The 18952-nt window shown below is 31.3% G+C and overlaps 1 protein-coding gene across 1 annotated transcript in view; it reads right to left on the reverse strand.

Moving 5' to 3' along the window:
- LOC127703303 (ankyrin repeat domain-containing protein 27-like) overlaps positions 1–18952 on the reverse strand; it is a 68493-nt gene that overhangs the window by 36083 nt on the left and 13458 nt on the right. The window contains exons 8-18 of the mRNA XM_052207823.1: positions 16228–16284; positions 14105–14375; positions 11956–12037; positions 9896–9961; positions 8681–8765; positions 8157–8231; positions 7506–7695; positions 6850–6989; positions 3434–3526; positions 2717–2825; positions 635–795 (exon numbers count right to left, since the gene is read on the reverse strand). Coding sequence (XP_052063783.1) covers positions 635–795; positions 2717–2825; positions 3434–3526; positions 6850–6989; positions 7506–7695; positions 8157–8231; positions 8681–8765; positions 9896–9961; positions 11956–12037; positions 14105–14375; positions 16228–16284 — 1329 coding nt within the window. The remainder of the gene's footprint in view (positions 1–634; positions 796–2716; positions 2826–3433; positions 3527–6849; positions 6990–7505; positions 7696–8156; positions 8232–8680; positions 8766–9895; positions 9962–11955; positions 12038–14104; positions 14376–16227; positions 16285–18952) is intronic.

The following is an 18952-nucleotide window of genomic DNA, read 5'->3' on the forward strand; positions in this document are numbered from 1 at the left end:
AATTGGGGTCAAAACTCTAATTTGGCATTAAAATTAGAAAGATCATATCATAGGGAACATGTGTACTAAGTTTCAAGTTGATTGGACTTCAACTTCATCAAAAACTACCTTGACCAAAGACTTTAACCTGAACGGACGGACGAATGAACGGACACACAGACCAGAAAACATAATGCCCTTACTACTATCGTAGGTGGGACATAAAAAAGCAATAACATGACTCTATAATAATAAAAAGTTAGGAGATGCAAAACACATACAATTTTAGATTATTTTGAATTAAACATAATTAATCAATATTATTATGTATTATGTATATGTACTTTATTGTACCCTTTATTTTATTTTTTTCTCAGATTACTAGAATAGGCCCCTTACATCATCACATGTTGTTGGATTCAATGTAAGGTTAACTCATTACATCATCACATGTTGTTGGATTCAATGTAAGGTTAACTCACAACTTAAAATCAAGATGTTAAACCTCATGTCTTTCATATTCATAAACAATACATTCTATGCTTATCAGTGTATTCATCTTTTTCAAATGCATCAAAGCATTTAATATACATTTCCAAGATGAGGAAAAAAATAGATGCCACAATAAAAAAGAATAAATTTAATGTAGACTTACTTGTGAATATGATCTAGACATGTCTATCTTTGGACGCATTTTAAAGTCAGTAAATATCTGTACAACGTTTTTGTTCTGTGCCAGACTTAATGCCGTCTGTTTCTTTCTGTTCTTGATAGTAACATCAGCACCATTCTCTAGTAATGTGTTCACAATCGTACCTGTATAGAAAATAGGAAATAAACTGGGAATCATATTTTGCTTGAAACCAAGAACATAAGGAAATATTTGTAAATATTTTTTCATTATATTAATTTGAACAAGCTTGCAAATGCAAGTAACTTATTAAATAAATATTTCCACTATTCTTGCTACATCCATTTACTGACAAACAATAACATAAGGACTCACTGAGCAGTTCTGTTGCATGGGTCGAGCTCATAGGAACTTATATGAAAGTTAATATAGAAAGTTAATATATCATTTGAAAGACAAGGAACAACTGCTTGAAAGTACATGGGACATAATCATATGAAGCACTAAGAAAGCATCATATATGAAAAAAGAGCCTTGGTGGCCGAGTGGTTTAAGCAGTCCAACTACTGTATCACTAGCCTTTCAACATTGATGTCCCACACATGGCAGGTGCATTTGATTCCAATCTTAATTGACTAGGACTGTCAGTTTTGTTCTATCCGGGGGCTCCGTCTTCCTCCATCAATAAAAATTGGCTGCCACGAAATAGCCAACAGTGCTGAAAGTGGCTCTAAACACCAATTAATTCATTAATCAATGATTTATAAAAAAAGGACACTTAAATTGCTGTTCATATTCAGAAAATTGTAGTAGGCCTCTACCACAGACATATAGACATGGTTTTCTTTGATTTTCAAATCTCTTTTTATTCATAAATGTGTTATTGAACAAAAATATGTGTGGTAAAAAAAATAAACTGCTGACACAGAGATATGTCTCTTCTGTTGGCATAAAATTTAAAAAAAGACAATCTGATGGACAGCAACATTGCTTATTAATCAGTCGCTGGACCATGATCTAGTGGACAGGGCCTCAAAATAGTCATCATACTGATAGTAATGTAACTTTATACAAAATATCATTGATCTATCACAAGTAGATCCTATCAAACTAACTTAAGCAGAAAACTTAATATTAAAAAATGCTTATTAATTGAAAGTGGCTGGACCATGTCCAAGGGGGTGGTGCCTCAAAATAGTCGTATGATATGTACTGATGGTAATGCAACTTCATACAAAATATCATTAAGTTATCACAAGTAGATCCTATCGAACAAACTTAAGCAGAAAACTTAACATTGAAAATTGCTAATTAATTTCATGTCACTGGACAATGACCTAGGGGGCAGGGCCTCAAAATAGTCGTCAAACTGATATGAACTGATAGTAATGCAACTTTATATTAACTATCCATGATCTATCACAAGTAGTTCCTATCAAACTAACTTAAGCAGAAAACTTAACAATTGTTGATGCCTTCGCAGCAGTGACAGCTGTGGCCGCAGCCATCGCCGGAAAAGCAATCCCTACGTCTGGCTTTCCATGACTTTTGTCTAGTATATTTTTCTGTTTGTAACATTGATTATATTAAGAAAATATCTCTTCTTTTTTAATTTTCCTGTCAAACCAAGTGTTAACTTAAATCACTTTCTGTAAAATTGAAAAATGTTCATGAAGGCTTTTTTTTTGGCTAATTTTGCAATAAAGAAAAAATAGCAAAAATATCCCTTCACATGATCTTAAAGGAAGATAAGAATCAACATGAAAATAAACTTTCCACACTGGTTTGGACTTTGCATTCAAGAAATTTGAACTCTGGGAAAATAAACTACTGCAGTAAATCAAAATGGAATTCTGCACTAAAAACCTAAGACAAGTACTTTGATATTTATGACTGAGATACAATTATACCTCATCTGCATTTAAAGTTCTAGTTCCAATCAATGGCAAATAACATTCAAATGAACTCTAATGAATATTAATACTGAATCATCTGTGAAATCTAGGTAAATTGGAACAATTGGTTAACTTATCATCGTCCTATTTAGCTGCAAGTGAAGAGGCATTTACTCTCTCGTTTTGTGAACTAAATCATTTTATGACTTACCATAGCCCCATTTTGCTGCTAAGTGAAGAGGTGTATCTCCTCTCTCGTTCTGTGCACTGATATCTAACTTTATTCTTGATATATCAGAAAAAACTAAACCTTTTACACACTGAAAGAAGAGACATAAAAAGCATTAAAATATTTTCACACTTAAAAGTAGTCATGTCAAAGTTGAACAATTTTTCTAACAAATGGTCAATTCTATATCATATGAAGAGTTGTTTCAAACTAAACCATAATACATGGAGAATGTGTCCATGGGACAAAGATGATGCCCCTGCTTACATATAAAGTTATAAAGGGGCATAACTCAAGAACAGTAAAAAGTGATGCCACCCAAATTCCAACTTGATCTGTGTTTTGTGGTAATAAGCACTGTGTATAAGTTTCATAACATTTGGTTGAGGCAAACTAAAGTTAGAGAACGGAAACCAATTTCTGGACGGATGTACGGACGGACAATGGTAACACTCTGGTGACAGCAGGGGCATAAAAAAATAAGGAAAAACAGTCCAACTTATGAATATAACTTAACCCCTAATCATGATGGGCATACCTCCAGTAAATCTATTCAGAAAATGGTCCTGTAATTTAATATGCCTATAGTAAATGGTTGAAGTAACCCAAATAAAAAGCAAATTGAAACAATTATTGACCTCCATTTCAGTCAAAATCAATTATACTGTAGTAGAAAACAAATTGAATTATAATACGTACATCTTCATGGCCATTATCAACACACAGATGAAGTGGTGTGTTCCCAACTCCGTCTGTCAACATTACATCAGCTTTAAAGTGGAGCAGTAACAACTGAAAAAGTAAAACAATACAAGTGTATGAATAAATGTATGAATATATGGAATTGTTTGTACTATTTTCTTTTGACAACATAAGATTCAGATATGGGATTCATAAAACTTTACTCAGTACTCAAATTTGTGCTCAAAACACCAAATGGTTGAATTATGAATCTGAGTATGATAACCATACTATAAATTTATATGACCCCAATCCTTATCATACAATTCTTATTCCTATTTACACAACTTTCATATGAACTCAAGAAAAAAGACAACAACTGACAGCAGTATTCCCTGATTAGAACTAGATTTCTATAAGAGTATTATATGCATAATCATCTTAAATACTAGTAAGCTTTCTCATATCTGGAACTGCATCTAACATTTGTTAATACAGTTTTTTATTCCCTCAAAATATTTTTGGTGCAAAAATTTCTAGTATGAATCAGATTTGTTACTGTTCTTCCCCGTATATGTATTGCTGATTTTGTTTTGGTGATTTTTTGCACCTGCAGTGAAGTATATGGAATTCAACTCCATGGAAAATAATTTTTCCAAATATCTCTTCCATTGAATGCCAATATTCACTCTACTTCAATATCAGACAGGAAGTTGCTGTAAATTCAGAAATTTTTGTGTGCAATTGTTGAATAATAGAGAATAAACAGCTGTGCCATGAGCCCATTATACGCCTGTTGCTTTTTCAAAGAATAGAGTTCAATAACTTCTCAATGTCATATCAGAAATTCATGAAAAACTAAAGGGAGGTTATCTTAATAGATATAAACCAGTCACCAAAGTCTCATGATAACTGCTCAAAGCATTGTCCGAAAACTGGAAAATCACCCCTTTTTTATGAATAAAATCACATAAATCTGAAACGTCAAATCTAAAATTTATAATAATCGAAAGTGAGCTTACGTCAATAGATATAAACAATTCACCAAAGTTTCATGAAAACTGCTCAAAGCATTTTTGAGTCATGTTCAAAACTGGAAAATCCCCCTTTTTTTAATGAATAAAACCCAATAACTCAGAAACGTAAAATCTAGAATTTATAAAAAATCAAAAGGGAGCTCATGTCCATATATATAGGCAATTCACAAAGTTTCTTGCAAATTGGTGAAAGCATTTTTGAGTTATTGTCCGAAAACTGGAAAATCCCCCTTTTTGTAATGAATAAAACCCAGAACTCAGAAACGTCAAATTCAAAATTTATAACAAGAGTGGACACACTGAAATGTCTCGCCTGTTTTAGTGTTCATAATTGAATTTATGTTGAAAATAAAAAAAATAAGTTTATATAAGCATTTTTTTTTTATTTCCTCTTGAGTACAGACAAACCTGTGCACAAGGAAAAGTTTTAAGGCATTGCAGAAACTGGATAAATATTTGTCAATTCCTTGAGATGAACCTGAAAGACCCCCCCACCCCAAAAAAAAAAAAAAAAAAACTAAAATTATCTTCAATCTTTGATCAAAATATTGTAAAAAGTCATATTTTCATATTATCTATTTATCTATTTATGTTGCTATGCTAAAATATTTTTTACTTATCTCAATACTTATCTTATTTCATATGTATCAAAAATCAGTAAATGTGATTCTGTTGTGCAAACAAAATTTCAAAAGTTCTTCAATCTGTACATATTCAGCCAATTAATCTTTATGAAGGGACTGGAGTGAACTGTATTCTATGTTAAACATTCATGCATGAGTGACCTTATTTTAACATTTTCACATCTTCCAATGTTTTTGTTAATCACGGTTTAGTAATGATCCCTTAAAAGTTTTTATTATTTATTATCATTATTAATGTTATTTAAAGATTTTTATAAAATAATCTATTTCAATGTAAGTAATCAGCAGTTAAATAATAAAATACATTCCATACACCAAATATAGTTGACCTATTACTTATAGCATCCGAGAAGAAGACCAAACAACAGAAACTTAACATTGACCAATGAACCATGAAAATAAGCTCAAGGTCAGATGAAACCTGCCAGACAGATGTGCACACCTTACAATCATTCCATACACCACATATAGTTGACCTATAACTTATAGTATCTGAGAAGAGGACCAAACAAGAGCAACTTAACATTGACCAATGAACCATGAAAATGAGGTCAAGGACAAATGACACCTGCCAGACAGATATGTACACCTTACAATCATTCCATACACCAAATATAGTTGACCTATTGCTTATAGTATTAGAAAAACAGACCAAAACACAAAAACTTAACATTGACCAATGAACCATGAAAATGAGGTCAAGGACAAATGACACCTGCCAGTCAGACATGTACACCTTACAATCATTCCATACACCAAATATAGTTGACCTATTGCTTATAGTATTAGAAAAACAGACCAAAACACAAAAACTTAACATTGACCAATGAACCGTGAAAATGAGGTCAAGGTCAGATGAAACCTGCCAGACTGACATGTATCCCTTATAATCATTCCATACACCACATATAGCTGACCTACTGCTTGTAGTATCTGAGAAACGGACCTAATCACGTAACTTTAACCTTGATCACTGATCCATGAAATGAGGCTGAGGTCAGGTGAACCCTGTCTGATGGACATGTAGACGTTGCAAGGAACCCATATACCAAATATAGTTGTCCTATTACTCATAATAAGTGAGAAATTTACATAACAAAAAAACTAAACTTTTTTTTCAAGCAGTCGCTGAACCATGAAAATAAGGTCAAGGACATTGGACATATGACAGACGGAAAGTTCGTAACATAAGGTATCTGCATACAAAGTATGAAGCATCCAGGTCTTCTACCTTCTGAAATATAAAGCTTTATACAAATAGTTTACGCCGCCATCGCCGCCGCCGGATAGTAATACCTATGTCTCACTTTCTGCGACTTTCGTCGCAGGCGAGACAAAAAACGAAAGGGAGCTCAGGTCAATAGAAAAAAACAATTCACCAAAGTTTCATGCAAATTGGTTAAAGCGTTTTTGAGTTAATGTCCGACATGTTGACGATGGACGGACGGACAGGCGCGCAGATGGACAACTGTATACCATAATACGTCCCTTAAACGGGCGTATAAAAAGCACAATTTATCATCCTGATTTCAGAAATGCTGCATACAAATAATGCCAGCAAAATTTAGAATGCAATTTCCTGCAATTCCCCTTCCATCATTATAACGCAGAAAAAAAAAGTTTGTAGCGGGTAAACAAATATTTTAACTACCTTCTAGACATTCTAAATTTTTAGTATGAATCTGATAAGCAACAGTTATATGAGATTAAACATTTTAAATACAGTGTTAAAGAGCAAGCTCATTATACTAACAATTATACTCTGAAAGCCTTTTTGACAAGCAAGGTGAAGGGGTGTTAGTCCAAGGTAATCACTAGCATTCACTATAGCACCATGTTGAATAAGAACATCTATTAAATGTGCCTGGCCATGTAAAGCTGCAATGTGTAGAGCTGGAAATAAATTACACAGTATTACTACATTGTATTTACATACAGACTACATTACATATAAACAATTTAAATCTGTGATTTATTATTATGCAAGAGAAACTAATTTCAGTAGATTGTGTTGGTAAAGGTGAACTAAGAGTGTCAGTGTACAACAATACATGTTTCCCATACAGAATTTGTCAAAATCAGGTTTTCATCAAAAAAAAAAAAATTTCTCAAACCATACAAAAATGTAGTATCAGCAAAAAATAAATATATAAAAAACGTTTATTCCAAGAGTTATGACTTGATTTATTTATTTATTTAAGTTTTTGTATTTAAATATATCAATTGGTAAAGTAAAATTAAATACTGATACATAAAATAATTTTCTTTTTCGATGAAAAGAGATGGCGGTGTATAGCAATATTTTCATCAAGGCATTGTAAGGTTTTTTTGCCTGATGTACAACATGATGACAATCAACTTTTGTGAACATACCTGTGTAACCTCTAACCTTAGAATCTGTGAACATACCTGTGTAACCTCTGTCATCTCTTGTGTATGCTGTTACAAGATTTTCATCTGTTTTAACTTGTGACGTGAGACGTGAACATTTATCACAGCCACAAAGAGGATGGCACATTAACGGACTTATATCATCCTGACCAGATTTAAATTTCCTCAGTAATGTAATCACAGCTGATTCATCACCACATTGGACATACTGAAAACATATTCAAATTCTTTGAAACTTTTTACTGACATTCAATATATGATTTTAAACAAATATATGTGTCAATAGGACTGCTAGTCCAACACACACAACCACATTTCTGTGTTAAATGAACAATAAATCAGGGTTCAAGTCCTAACATGGCTTATATTTTTTAAACTTAATACAATAATTATGTGTATTAAGTTTCCAGTTCATGAGACTTAACTACCTTAAATCAAAACATTACTCTAATCAGTGAACATTCTGTAGACCTATTCCTGTGTTATAATACACTGAAATTTATTGAAACCAAACTTTAATCATGTTGTTTTTTCACAGATATAATACATTGTTGTCTGTTTTTTAAAACCTTTAGTTTTTGGTTTAAGGTAATTTACTCTTGTTTATCATGTTGAACATGTCTGAATAATTCCTCCATGTAAGATATAAATTTCTTTTTAGACCTTTACCTGGAAAAATCTGTCTACAATATTACTGGACGTCTGTCTATTGATTTCTGTCTTGTTGTCATGTTTAGGAAAAACCTGTAATAAATAAACTTATTCATATCATGGTATTAAAAATATATCTTATTAAAACTGGTATGTAATTTACTAAGGCACTAAATCTTAGAGAGAAGGCTTAATATGACATGAGAAATATAATCGTAAAATATTGTGATATACTATGTTGGTGTCTCCAGCACATTACTGATGTGTATAACATAAATGGCTTTAAAATATTGTATAGCGACCTGTCAATCATTCATGGTGACTTCTAGTCTTAAGGTTAACTGTCATTGAGTTGATGTATCATTGATATATGCACACATCTCCTTCCATTTGTTTATATTGTAAAGATAGGCAGTATGTTCATATTTTGAGTGATCCTTTTACATCCATCGGGTCACTATACATGATGTATACCCCACATCTATATTCATTTTTATTATCATGGCATTACCACAAATTGTATACAAATTAATTATACCTACAACAATATTAGCTTTGCTTGATTCTTCTGTAAGTTTACCACTCTTTATATGTTCTAGTCCAGCTTCTACTGTAGTTAAATAATACCTAGTAATAACAAATAAAAAATCTTTAATTAAACTATCAAATGTGTAATATTCAGTCATTATTATTCATAAGATCATAATTCCTAACGAATATTTCTAACCTTCATCAATGTCACTAAAAGGCCATTCTTAATTAAATTTACAATGTAAAATATTACATTTCTGATTTATCTCGAAACAGTCAACTGAGAAAGTTTTTACTATAAATACAGTTAGAAAACATCAGCATTGTATATATTTACAACAGAGGTTGGTAAAAATGGCCAAATCATTTCAATTGATTTCATTTGTTAATAATAATTTTGTATATTCAATCAACTAGTAAACACCCAGCATCAAGAAGATAAAGTAAAGACTAGTCATCCCTGAGTAAGATTAATGTGTCACGGTAGGGTGACATGTTCTCCTGCAGACTTGTTATCTTGTGAAATAACACATACAAAAATACGGCTCTGCATGACAATCTAGTACAATTCATGATTCATATCCATATCACATTTACATGTTCTCATCCTGAATATTCATTTAACTTGCCACTGGAGCATTCATTATCATTAATCAATATTATTATATGACTATAAAAATTCTCTTTTCTCATTGGCTAAAAATGTAGGGAATCTTCTTTGATAAACCGTTATATTCACTGCGGGAAAAATCATGAGGGGCTAATATAAGATTTGGAACAGTTTTATTACCTATAAATATTTTTTTCCTAGGCAATGTCAATAACGTAGACTTATTATGTATGTCATGCACATTCTCATTTTTCTTCTTTTTTTTCGATGTTACTTTTTCTCTCATAAATCTTATTGAATATTTCAACTCATAAAAGTTTAACAACTGCCAAGCACATAATGTATTTAGTATAAAAGGAGCAGTTAAATATCTTGAGCAAATACTAAAAATTAGAAATGGATAAAAAAAGTAATATAATAAAACAATTGTTGACTTTTGATATCAGTTGATACAATGATTTATCAACCCCATAGATAAGACATTCCCCCTCCAAATTTACCTCTGTGAATATCATATCTCTTGGGTTGATAAATCATTGTATCAACCTCATCAAAAGTTAATAATTGTATAATGTCTATGTATAGACTACAATATACATCTGATCACATGACTTACAAGTACTCATCATCATCTGTTGTTCTAGCAAAATGGAAATGCTTCATATACATAAGATTTGCCGTCCTGCAAAATAAAGTAGTCTTCTTCAATAAACAAATTTTCTACAATTCTTTTTCTTCGAAACTATGCCTTGGAAAAAGTTCTTTAGCATGTGGAAATTTTGGCAAGTCATCAAAAGATATAAGAATTTATTTCCATGCAGAAGTGTTCTAATCTTGTTTTCTGTTTTTTCAAAAGCTATAATGCATATAAAACACCCAATACTTCACACATTGGTTTAATCATTCAATAATTGAAGTGTCAAATATCTGTTCTGATTGCAAATCCCTGGTATAACAGTAATACATATATGAAATCTGCGGACAAAAAATATTAGCAGTATTAGCTCAATTTTCAATGACTTTCCAGAAGATTAAAGATAATTAAAGGCCTCACTTATGTTGATTTAAAGGACTCATATAAACCCTACAGTGCAGTGCAGTGTATCTGTGCACCTAAAACTTTTGGTTTCACTTAGGTAAACTTGTAAAACCAATATGGGGATAATAAAATTAAGAAATAATTCATGGCAGCCGTAGATTTGTTTTCATTTAACCATGGGTTGGGCATTTATATTCAATTATTTTACCCTGAGCGTTAGCTGCCATGAATTATTTCGATTCTAATAGGACAAATTCGATAATTTTGTTAACCGTGAAAGCCCTATACATGTACATACGATATTGTTTTGGCTATTCCGTTTTACCCAATTTTGATAATATTAGTAATATCATATAATTCAATGATTATTTTTTTTAATCTCATTTTTCACTTATATATTTTCTTCCAATGTAATTTTATTCGTTCTGAGGCGTACAAGAAGCTTTAAAACGCCCGGTATTTACATTTGATTTTTTGTTTGTGAAAACATACTTGTGAAGTCACCTTGTTTCGTTGCCATGCCAAGACAATAACATCATTTCGCGGAATTTTCGGTTTATGAAATTTTACAATGAAAAATAAATTGAAATGGACTGATTTGTTTGTTTTACTGTAGAATAGAGATAAATATATTGTATCTGAATCTTGGCCTACGTAAACTTGGGGTTTTGATGTAGAAAATTGAGAATATCTGGTAGTATAAATAATTTGGTCATAACGCGGAACAGCTGTTTTTGTGTATTACTGCGCTAAAGGTAGATATATTGTGATTATACTGGTTGACGATAATAGGACGTTATATTAGAATTGTGAACAAATTCATGAAATCTTCTTAATGTATGATAACCCCAGTTTTGACAGGTCTTCAAATGTCCTGTGATTTCACGCATGCCTTCTCAAAATAGTTAATTTTGAATAAAGGAAGGATTTTAAACTATGAAATACAGTTCAGTGTGAACCAAACAGACTGCCATAGATGCACAGCAAAAGTTTTTTTTTCAATTTTATAAAATTTGCCATAAAATGAAACCAACTTTTTCTAATATAATGTCGTACTTTTTATGGAAAATAGTTTAAAAATATGGTTAATCATGGGATTGCAATCATAAATTTATGCTTGAACTTATCAATTTTAATCTTTATTGTCTCTTCGAAAGACTAAAACAATAACAATAACAATTCTATCTATGTAACATTGTAGATATGATGAAATCAGGTAATGCATGATATCATTTTCGGCCCTGAGGACACAGGGGATTCTACTGTAAATGTTATAAGGTCCTTTCCAAAATGCAAACTTGATCATTTGGTCATTTGGTGTCTGGTGGAGAGTTGTCTTGTAATCAATCATACCACATCTTCTTATTCTTCTATTGAGTTTTTATTCAGAAACCATAAATACCATCTGTAGCTGGTACAACATTATGATATTAAAGAATTGCATTTCCTGGAAAATGGTAATACTGCAAAGTTACATGTTTTTTTTCAAAATCCAACTGAAGTCATTATAGGGAAAACATTTGTTTCAGACAGACAGCCTGATGGACAAAGAAGCTTTGTATTCTCTCATGAAACGTTTTCAGTTTTTCTCACACTGTAAAGCAAGCTCTTAAACAGTTGATAGAGTCATTGCTTACCAATTAGGAATATCAGATTTTACAATCAGGAAGATTAACATAGGAAGGAAATCATCTGTGGTGATCACTATGGATTCCTCTACTGAAAAAATACAAAATACAACAAAGAAAGTAAAAGTTATTCCTTAAAGACATGTTTATTCTTTCTTTATTTATTATGGTAATTATAATTTTTATGAACTCATGAATAATGAAATAAAAACTTCAAATCAATTTCAACCACTGACATCAATTTACACATATGGCAGCAAGGTAATATACATGTAAGAGAAGAATTATTTTTCTGAAAATCAGTATGCGGCTGTATTTAAATTTGTTTACAACTTTATATCAAGTATACAATATCTTGTAAGGTTATGTTTTGACTTAATACAAGATGACATACACCCTTGAATGTTTAGATATATGTCATTGACAACCCTATATCACAACCATTCACGAAAATAAGTGAAAACGGGATATTTCAGCAGCAAATCTTTTACCATATGAAGTAAGTTGAGACAGCAACCCAATGACACAAAAAGACATCTAGAGATTAACATACAGTCTCAAACAATACACAAGTTTCTATACAACATGTCAAGCCAAGGCCGTAAATAGGCATATTATTTTAGTGAGGCAAAACTGACCGCCACGAAAAAAAATTTAGGTGGGGGGGTCTTGGATAAATGGTGTAAAATCCTGCATTCTGGGCATTTCCAGAGAGCTTGACATTGTTGCATAGATTGAAGATGTCATGGTTTGATTTCAAACCGTTTCAATGCAGACGGAGCTAAATATCACTTTTCAGTTTTAAGCCTCGAACCGGATATATTGGAATCTACTTTGCCATTTCACCTTCAGGAATATCGGATAATCATAACTTTGTCATCTGGATTCACTGAGGTATGGGGGTAACCCCTATGTCACTTTATATTATTTAAGGAATATTATTTTGGTTCTTCTTTTTGCCACATGCTACCTTTTAATGTTATGGATAAGGGAAATCGAATATAACAATACCATTTTACTCTAAGAAATTCAATATATATATATATTTTTTTATGGATACGGGGAAATTGGACTGAATTCGCCGTTTTTAGATTATTTCTGGAAATAGTCAGTGGTAAGATATTTTAGAACGACAATCGCATAACGATGGGGGGTCCGATCCCGAAATCCCGAATTGAAAGACACGAAATCCCGTAGTCCCAAATTATAAAACACGAAATCCCGTTTTAAAAGTCCTACCGTCCCTCAATAATTTCAAATTGGATTACGGGATGTTCTTTCAAATTTTAAGAACGAATAAAGTTTTGGAAAACGGGGAAATGAATACTCAGACAGGACTGCTCCCATGCGGTGCCCCAGTACTTGATTTGTCAGTCTATTTATAGTTTTTGGATTAGTGCCAATGAAAATATATTCAATACTGGAACCCTTAACACCTGTTGTGATCACTAATAACATCCATTAGTTTACTAGAATTATTCCATCCTCACCTTCGGTATTGCTTTTCCTTTTTCTGCAAGAGCCTGTTTTTAACAGAGATCCATGATGATTAGCGGTTACTAGGTTAATGTAATCGAGAAACATCAAGCGGTGACTGAGAGTTATATCCGGGAAGAATAATTTAAAAGGAAGGATGTCAAGTTGTAGAAATCAAGGTTGAGACAGAAAAAACAAATTATGAAAAACAAAACTAATGTTCAGTGGTTGTCGTTTCTTTATGTGGTTCATAAGTGTTTCTAGTTTCTCGTTTTTTATATAGATTAGACTGTTGGTTTTCCTGTTCGAATGGTTTTACACTAGTCATTTTTGGGGCCTTTTATAGCTTGCTGTTTGGTGTGAGCCAAGGCTCTGTGTTGAAGGCCGTACATTGACCTATAATGGTTTACTTTTACAAATTGTGACTTGGATTGAGAGTTGTCTCATTGGCACTCATACCACATCTTCTTATATTTACCAAATGACTATATTTGGTATTTAATTACCATAAACAAATACAAAAAAAAAAAATTTCACTGTCGAAATTTTAGTGAGGCAATTGCCTCACTTCCCTCAATGGTAGTTACGGCCTTGCAAGCCCTTAATTATCCTAATATAGAAAAATTGTGAATAAATTTAACAGAGACTTTCAAGATATGCAATCATCAGTTCACCAATCTACCTGAATTCTTTCTCTTTGGAGGTCTACATAAAATTGAGACTACTCTTTTCAAACATTTCATCCTCCCAAAAGGTGTGGAGTAGGAATTCAGCCTGACCAATTCCTTTCTGGCAGGAACTATATTAGAAATGAAATCTGACTTTACACCTAGATTATTGAGGTTAATGTCCTTTAAATTTCTCCTCATCTTATTGATATCTGTATCCTGACTAGAAAAGTTGGTTAGTATGACTTGGAATAATTCTTTATGAATGGCTTGCATCATGTAGGCCTGAAAATAAAATCCAAAAAAAAACAATACAGGACAAGTTTGTAAAACATGAATACCATGCTCTAAAAAAATATGTAAAAAGGTTACAACTTGGACTTAAATTACACCTTTAAAGCAAGTTTATCAAGTGTGAAATGTAGGTTGTATTGACTCAAATGTTCTAGCACTATGGTAATGATAAGATAATATGATAATAAAGAAATGAAATGTATTGATAAAATTTATTTAAAAAGTACTATGGACCTTTAATGATATCACACAAAACTATAACTTATAAGGGCCTAAGCATGAAATCTAGGACATTTTAACCATTATAATAATTGTAGCATTGAATAGAACAGATATTTCTACCAAAGTGATTTCCTGAAATATGTACTTTTTAGAATTTTAACAAAAGTCCTTCGTGCATAAAACATGTCCATTGTATCATCAAAGAGATTTGTAGAGGTGAAGTTCCCTTGTATCATTGCAACTAAGAATAATATCTCAAATCTGTTGACATTCTTCAAATAAGAAGTTTTATAAAGAAAAGAAAAACATGCATGAAAAAAACTATTGAAAACGATATTACTGGCCCCTTTTTTCATGAACAGGTGAGGAAGGAATTTCCAAAAAAAACCCAACCTATGATGTGTCAAGGAACACTATCAAATAATACGAAAGATGTGTCAACCAGGAAAAGGTCATTACTCAGAAATAATTGTGTCTACATATATTGACAGATATGCAATAACATTCAAAACTTTTCAGTCATTCAAAAACCCAATGGAAGATATTACAAAAAATGTACATGCTTCACCATTAGCCACAAGCCCAATGGCCCAGGTCAGTAAAAATGTTGTCGGGCCAGTAAAATTTTCCTGAAAAAGGCCATATACTGTGGATTCATTTTTATTCGTGGTATACCAATTTTCATGGGTTTCGTGGGTCACAGCGAACCACAAATTTAAGAATTCAACAAAGAATAATCCAGAGAAATGTGTATGGAGTCGGATGTTTATTTCCGGTTATGTTATGCAGTTCTAGTATAGTGTTGACTAGCGATAAACATTGTAACATAACACGTGTTTTTATTGAAAGAAGATACAAGTATTTTGATTAAATCAATAATAAATATATCGAATATCAGTGATAATTTACTTTTTAAAATTGAATAAAACTGTTCGTGGAAAATAACTGCAAGTTGTTAATTACTGTGTCATTGTGTGGTTTACTGGTGATTAAAAATCAATAGGATTAAGTACGGGGATATTGCCCGTAGGTAATATTGTTTATGACAAGAACATTTATTTTCACACCTTTTACTTATATGACTGTTTATTTTATCGTGATTTCAGTCATAGAGTTTTGAATGGCTTATAAAATTCCGACAAGAATTTATGAATTGTAAAACAAACAAGTAATTAGTTGTCTCTGTCCATTATTGTAATAGAAGTTTTCAATGAACACTTTAACCTAGAATGACCAAGCGAGGATTTTGACAAATCAAAACTTTTTCAATGAATTCCTTTTTTTTTTTTTTTTTTCATTATTGATCAAACCAAGGAGGTTATATGATCTCCTAAATTAAAAAGAAATCCACGAATTACGTATCTGAATTTTTTTTTTTCTTTTTGTAATCAGCGATCCACGAATTTACGTATACCACGAAACGTCTTTTTTTCTCTATCCACGAAAATTGATACCCACGAAAATAAATGAATCCACAGTAAATCTAATAGAAATTTTATGGCAGACTGATTGTCTGGCTTCCATGTACATGTATACATTTTTTGGTGAAGACTGGGCATATGCAAGTGCGTAGTTTTTCTTATTCATTACTCTACTTCATATTCAAGCTAAACTATTTTACCTCCACTGCAAACTTTAAATTATCCATGTTTCCTTGGCTTTCTTGTGCTTGTCGTCTCTGAAATATAAAACTTATTAATTGTATTCATGCCTCTTTTCAATTAGATATATACAATCTGCACCTTAGGCAGCATAAAAGATTTAAAGAAAGGTACATGACTAATTCATGGACTGTCACCATGGTTACCAGTACACAAGACCCTTTCAAGTGAATAAACAGAAAAGTGATAATTGAAAGCAAGTTCAGAATATTAATCTTTATAAAATTTATTTTATGAAATTACCAAAATCTATTCTTCATTATGCTTCGATGTTTTACCACCTCATTTTTTTAAATTTTTTTTTGGCAATAACTTTGTAAGTGTTTATAAGGCAATGCTATCTACGCAAATAGGTGGTTTTGTTATGGGAATGATCTTTATTAAAATCAATGTATTCTGTACCTGTTATAGAAGCTGAAAATTATATAAATTTCCAAGCAATCACTCTTTCCTCTAAATTCTTAAAAAAAATTGTCCAAAATTTTGTCTTTTCCCTAATCATAAACTAGTTCAGAATAAAATGCTCCACTGGGACACAGCTTGATACGACCGCAGAGGTCGAATCCTGAACAGTTGGGGCAAGTATGGACACTACGTTCAAGCTTGATACAGCTCTGAATTTGGCTTGTCATTAGATATTTGACACAGCATAGGTTTCTGACACATAATGAATGTGGTCGAAGAACTAAAAAATTTGAAATTGGACTTTTACCTATTATGGTCTAATATCCAAAATCTAAATACATGGTTAGATTCAGCATATAAAAGAACCCCAAGAATTCAATTTTTGATGGAATTGAACAAAGACTAATTTTGGTCCCTTTGGACCTAAATGTGGACAAATTTAATAACAGGGCCCAAAATCAAAACTCTAAATAGATTCAGCATATATAAGAACCCCATATATTCAATTTTTGTTCATACCAAACAAAGTTTATTTTGGACCCCAATTTGAACCAACTTGAAAACTGGACCCAAAATCAAAAATCGAAATACATTTTTAGATTCAAGCATATCAAAGAACCCCTTGAATTCAAATTTTGTTAAAATCAAACTAACTTAAATTTTGGAACCTTTGGACCAACTTGAAAACTGGACCCAAAATCAAAAATCTAAATACATGTTTAGATTCAAGAACATCAAAGAACCCCTTGAATTTATTTTTTTGTTAAAATCAAACTGGGTTAAAATTTAGACCCTTTGAAAACTGGACCCAAAAATCAAAAATCTAAATACATGTTTAGATTCAAGCAGGGATGGGGTAATTCTAATCTGTAATCGATTGTAATTGATTTCATTTTTCCAAGTAATCGACAGTAATCTGTAATCATCAACATTTTCGATTACATGTAATCGTAATTTAATCGATTACAGCAAAAATGATCATGTAATCATCGATTACTTTTCGATTACATTTCGATTACTTATTAATAATAGTTTGATAAAATAGAACCTAGTTTAGATGAAAATAGACAACGGCATGTTTTTTTCATTTTAAAGTACAGATTAAATAGAATGTATAAATATTACTTGAGATTTCTAAAAATATTAAAGATCTTCAATATATATATATATATGTGTATATATAAAATGAAAATAGAAAAATAGCTAAAATCAAGTTACGTTCTACATATACATTGAAGGAAACAGCTTGATTGTGTAAATTTATTTAAAAGCATAAATATTATTTAGTCATTTAGTTTTATCTTGGAATAATCAACCTTCGTTCCATGATACAATGTTATGATATAAGAAATAAGAAAGGTTTAAAAACATCTTGACAATGAACCGATGCATTTATATTCTAGTTCAGTAATAGAGACACATGTACTTGTATCCCATTTTGACAATAAAAATATATAGTTTTATGAATTTAAATAGTGAGCATAAACAATTCTCAATTGTCTTTTAGCTTTTCTGATCAGATGATCAAAGACATTTAATGAGTGACATGCAGACTTTGTTTTGATTTCAATTATATCTAATTAAGTATCAGATATACATTATATGGCCCTAGGATATAAATATTACTCCATTGGCAGCTTTGTAATCTGTAATTAAGAAGATTATCCAAACAAAAATATAAATCCATGCATTTAATTAAATTTAAGAATTCACCTATCAAATTATCTAGACAAATTATAACACTTTTATTTTAAAGTTTAGAAAAAATCAAACATTTTTATAGTAATAAACATTATAAATTATCATCTAAAAATTCAAATTTATAATCTATCATTAAATGTTAAACGGACAACAAAATTTAAGTCAGTGAGACAGTATGTGATAAAATATGTGCAAAATATGAAGCAAATGGCCCATAATAAAAAGATGTGACAGGTGCATTGGTGGAAGTCAATGCAGGAACTTTATCACCACTCTGTCATGTTGACCCATATTTCAAGAACTTGTAATTCATTTGGTTTATCGGTCTAGACAACAACTGTTTAAAACAAGACATTTAGAAGCAGTGCTTGTGTAAAGTTCTTAATTTCCACTATCAAACTTATCAACCAGTGTAATTGTGGTAAGCTTTCTTTAGTTATTTCTAAAATAAATTTTGGCATGTAATCGACAGTAATCGAAAAGTAATGTAATTACTTTTGATAAAGTAATCGATTGTATTCGATTACACACAAAAATCAGTGTTATCGATTATTAATCGACTATACAAAAATCCTGTAT

The sequence above is a fragment of the Mytilus californianus genome, unplaced genomic scaffold (assembly GCF_021869535.1).
Source record: "Mytilus californianus isolate M0D057914Y unplaced genomic scaffold, xbMytCali1.0.p SCAF_5, whole genome shotgun sequence".
Classification (NCBI taxonomy): domain Eukaryota; kingdom Metazoa; phylum Mollusca; class Bivalvia; order Mytilida; family Mytilidae; genus Mytilus; species Mytilus californianus.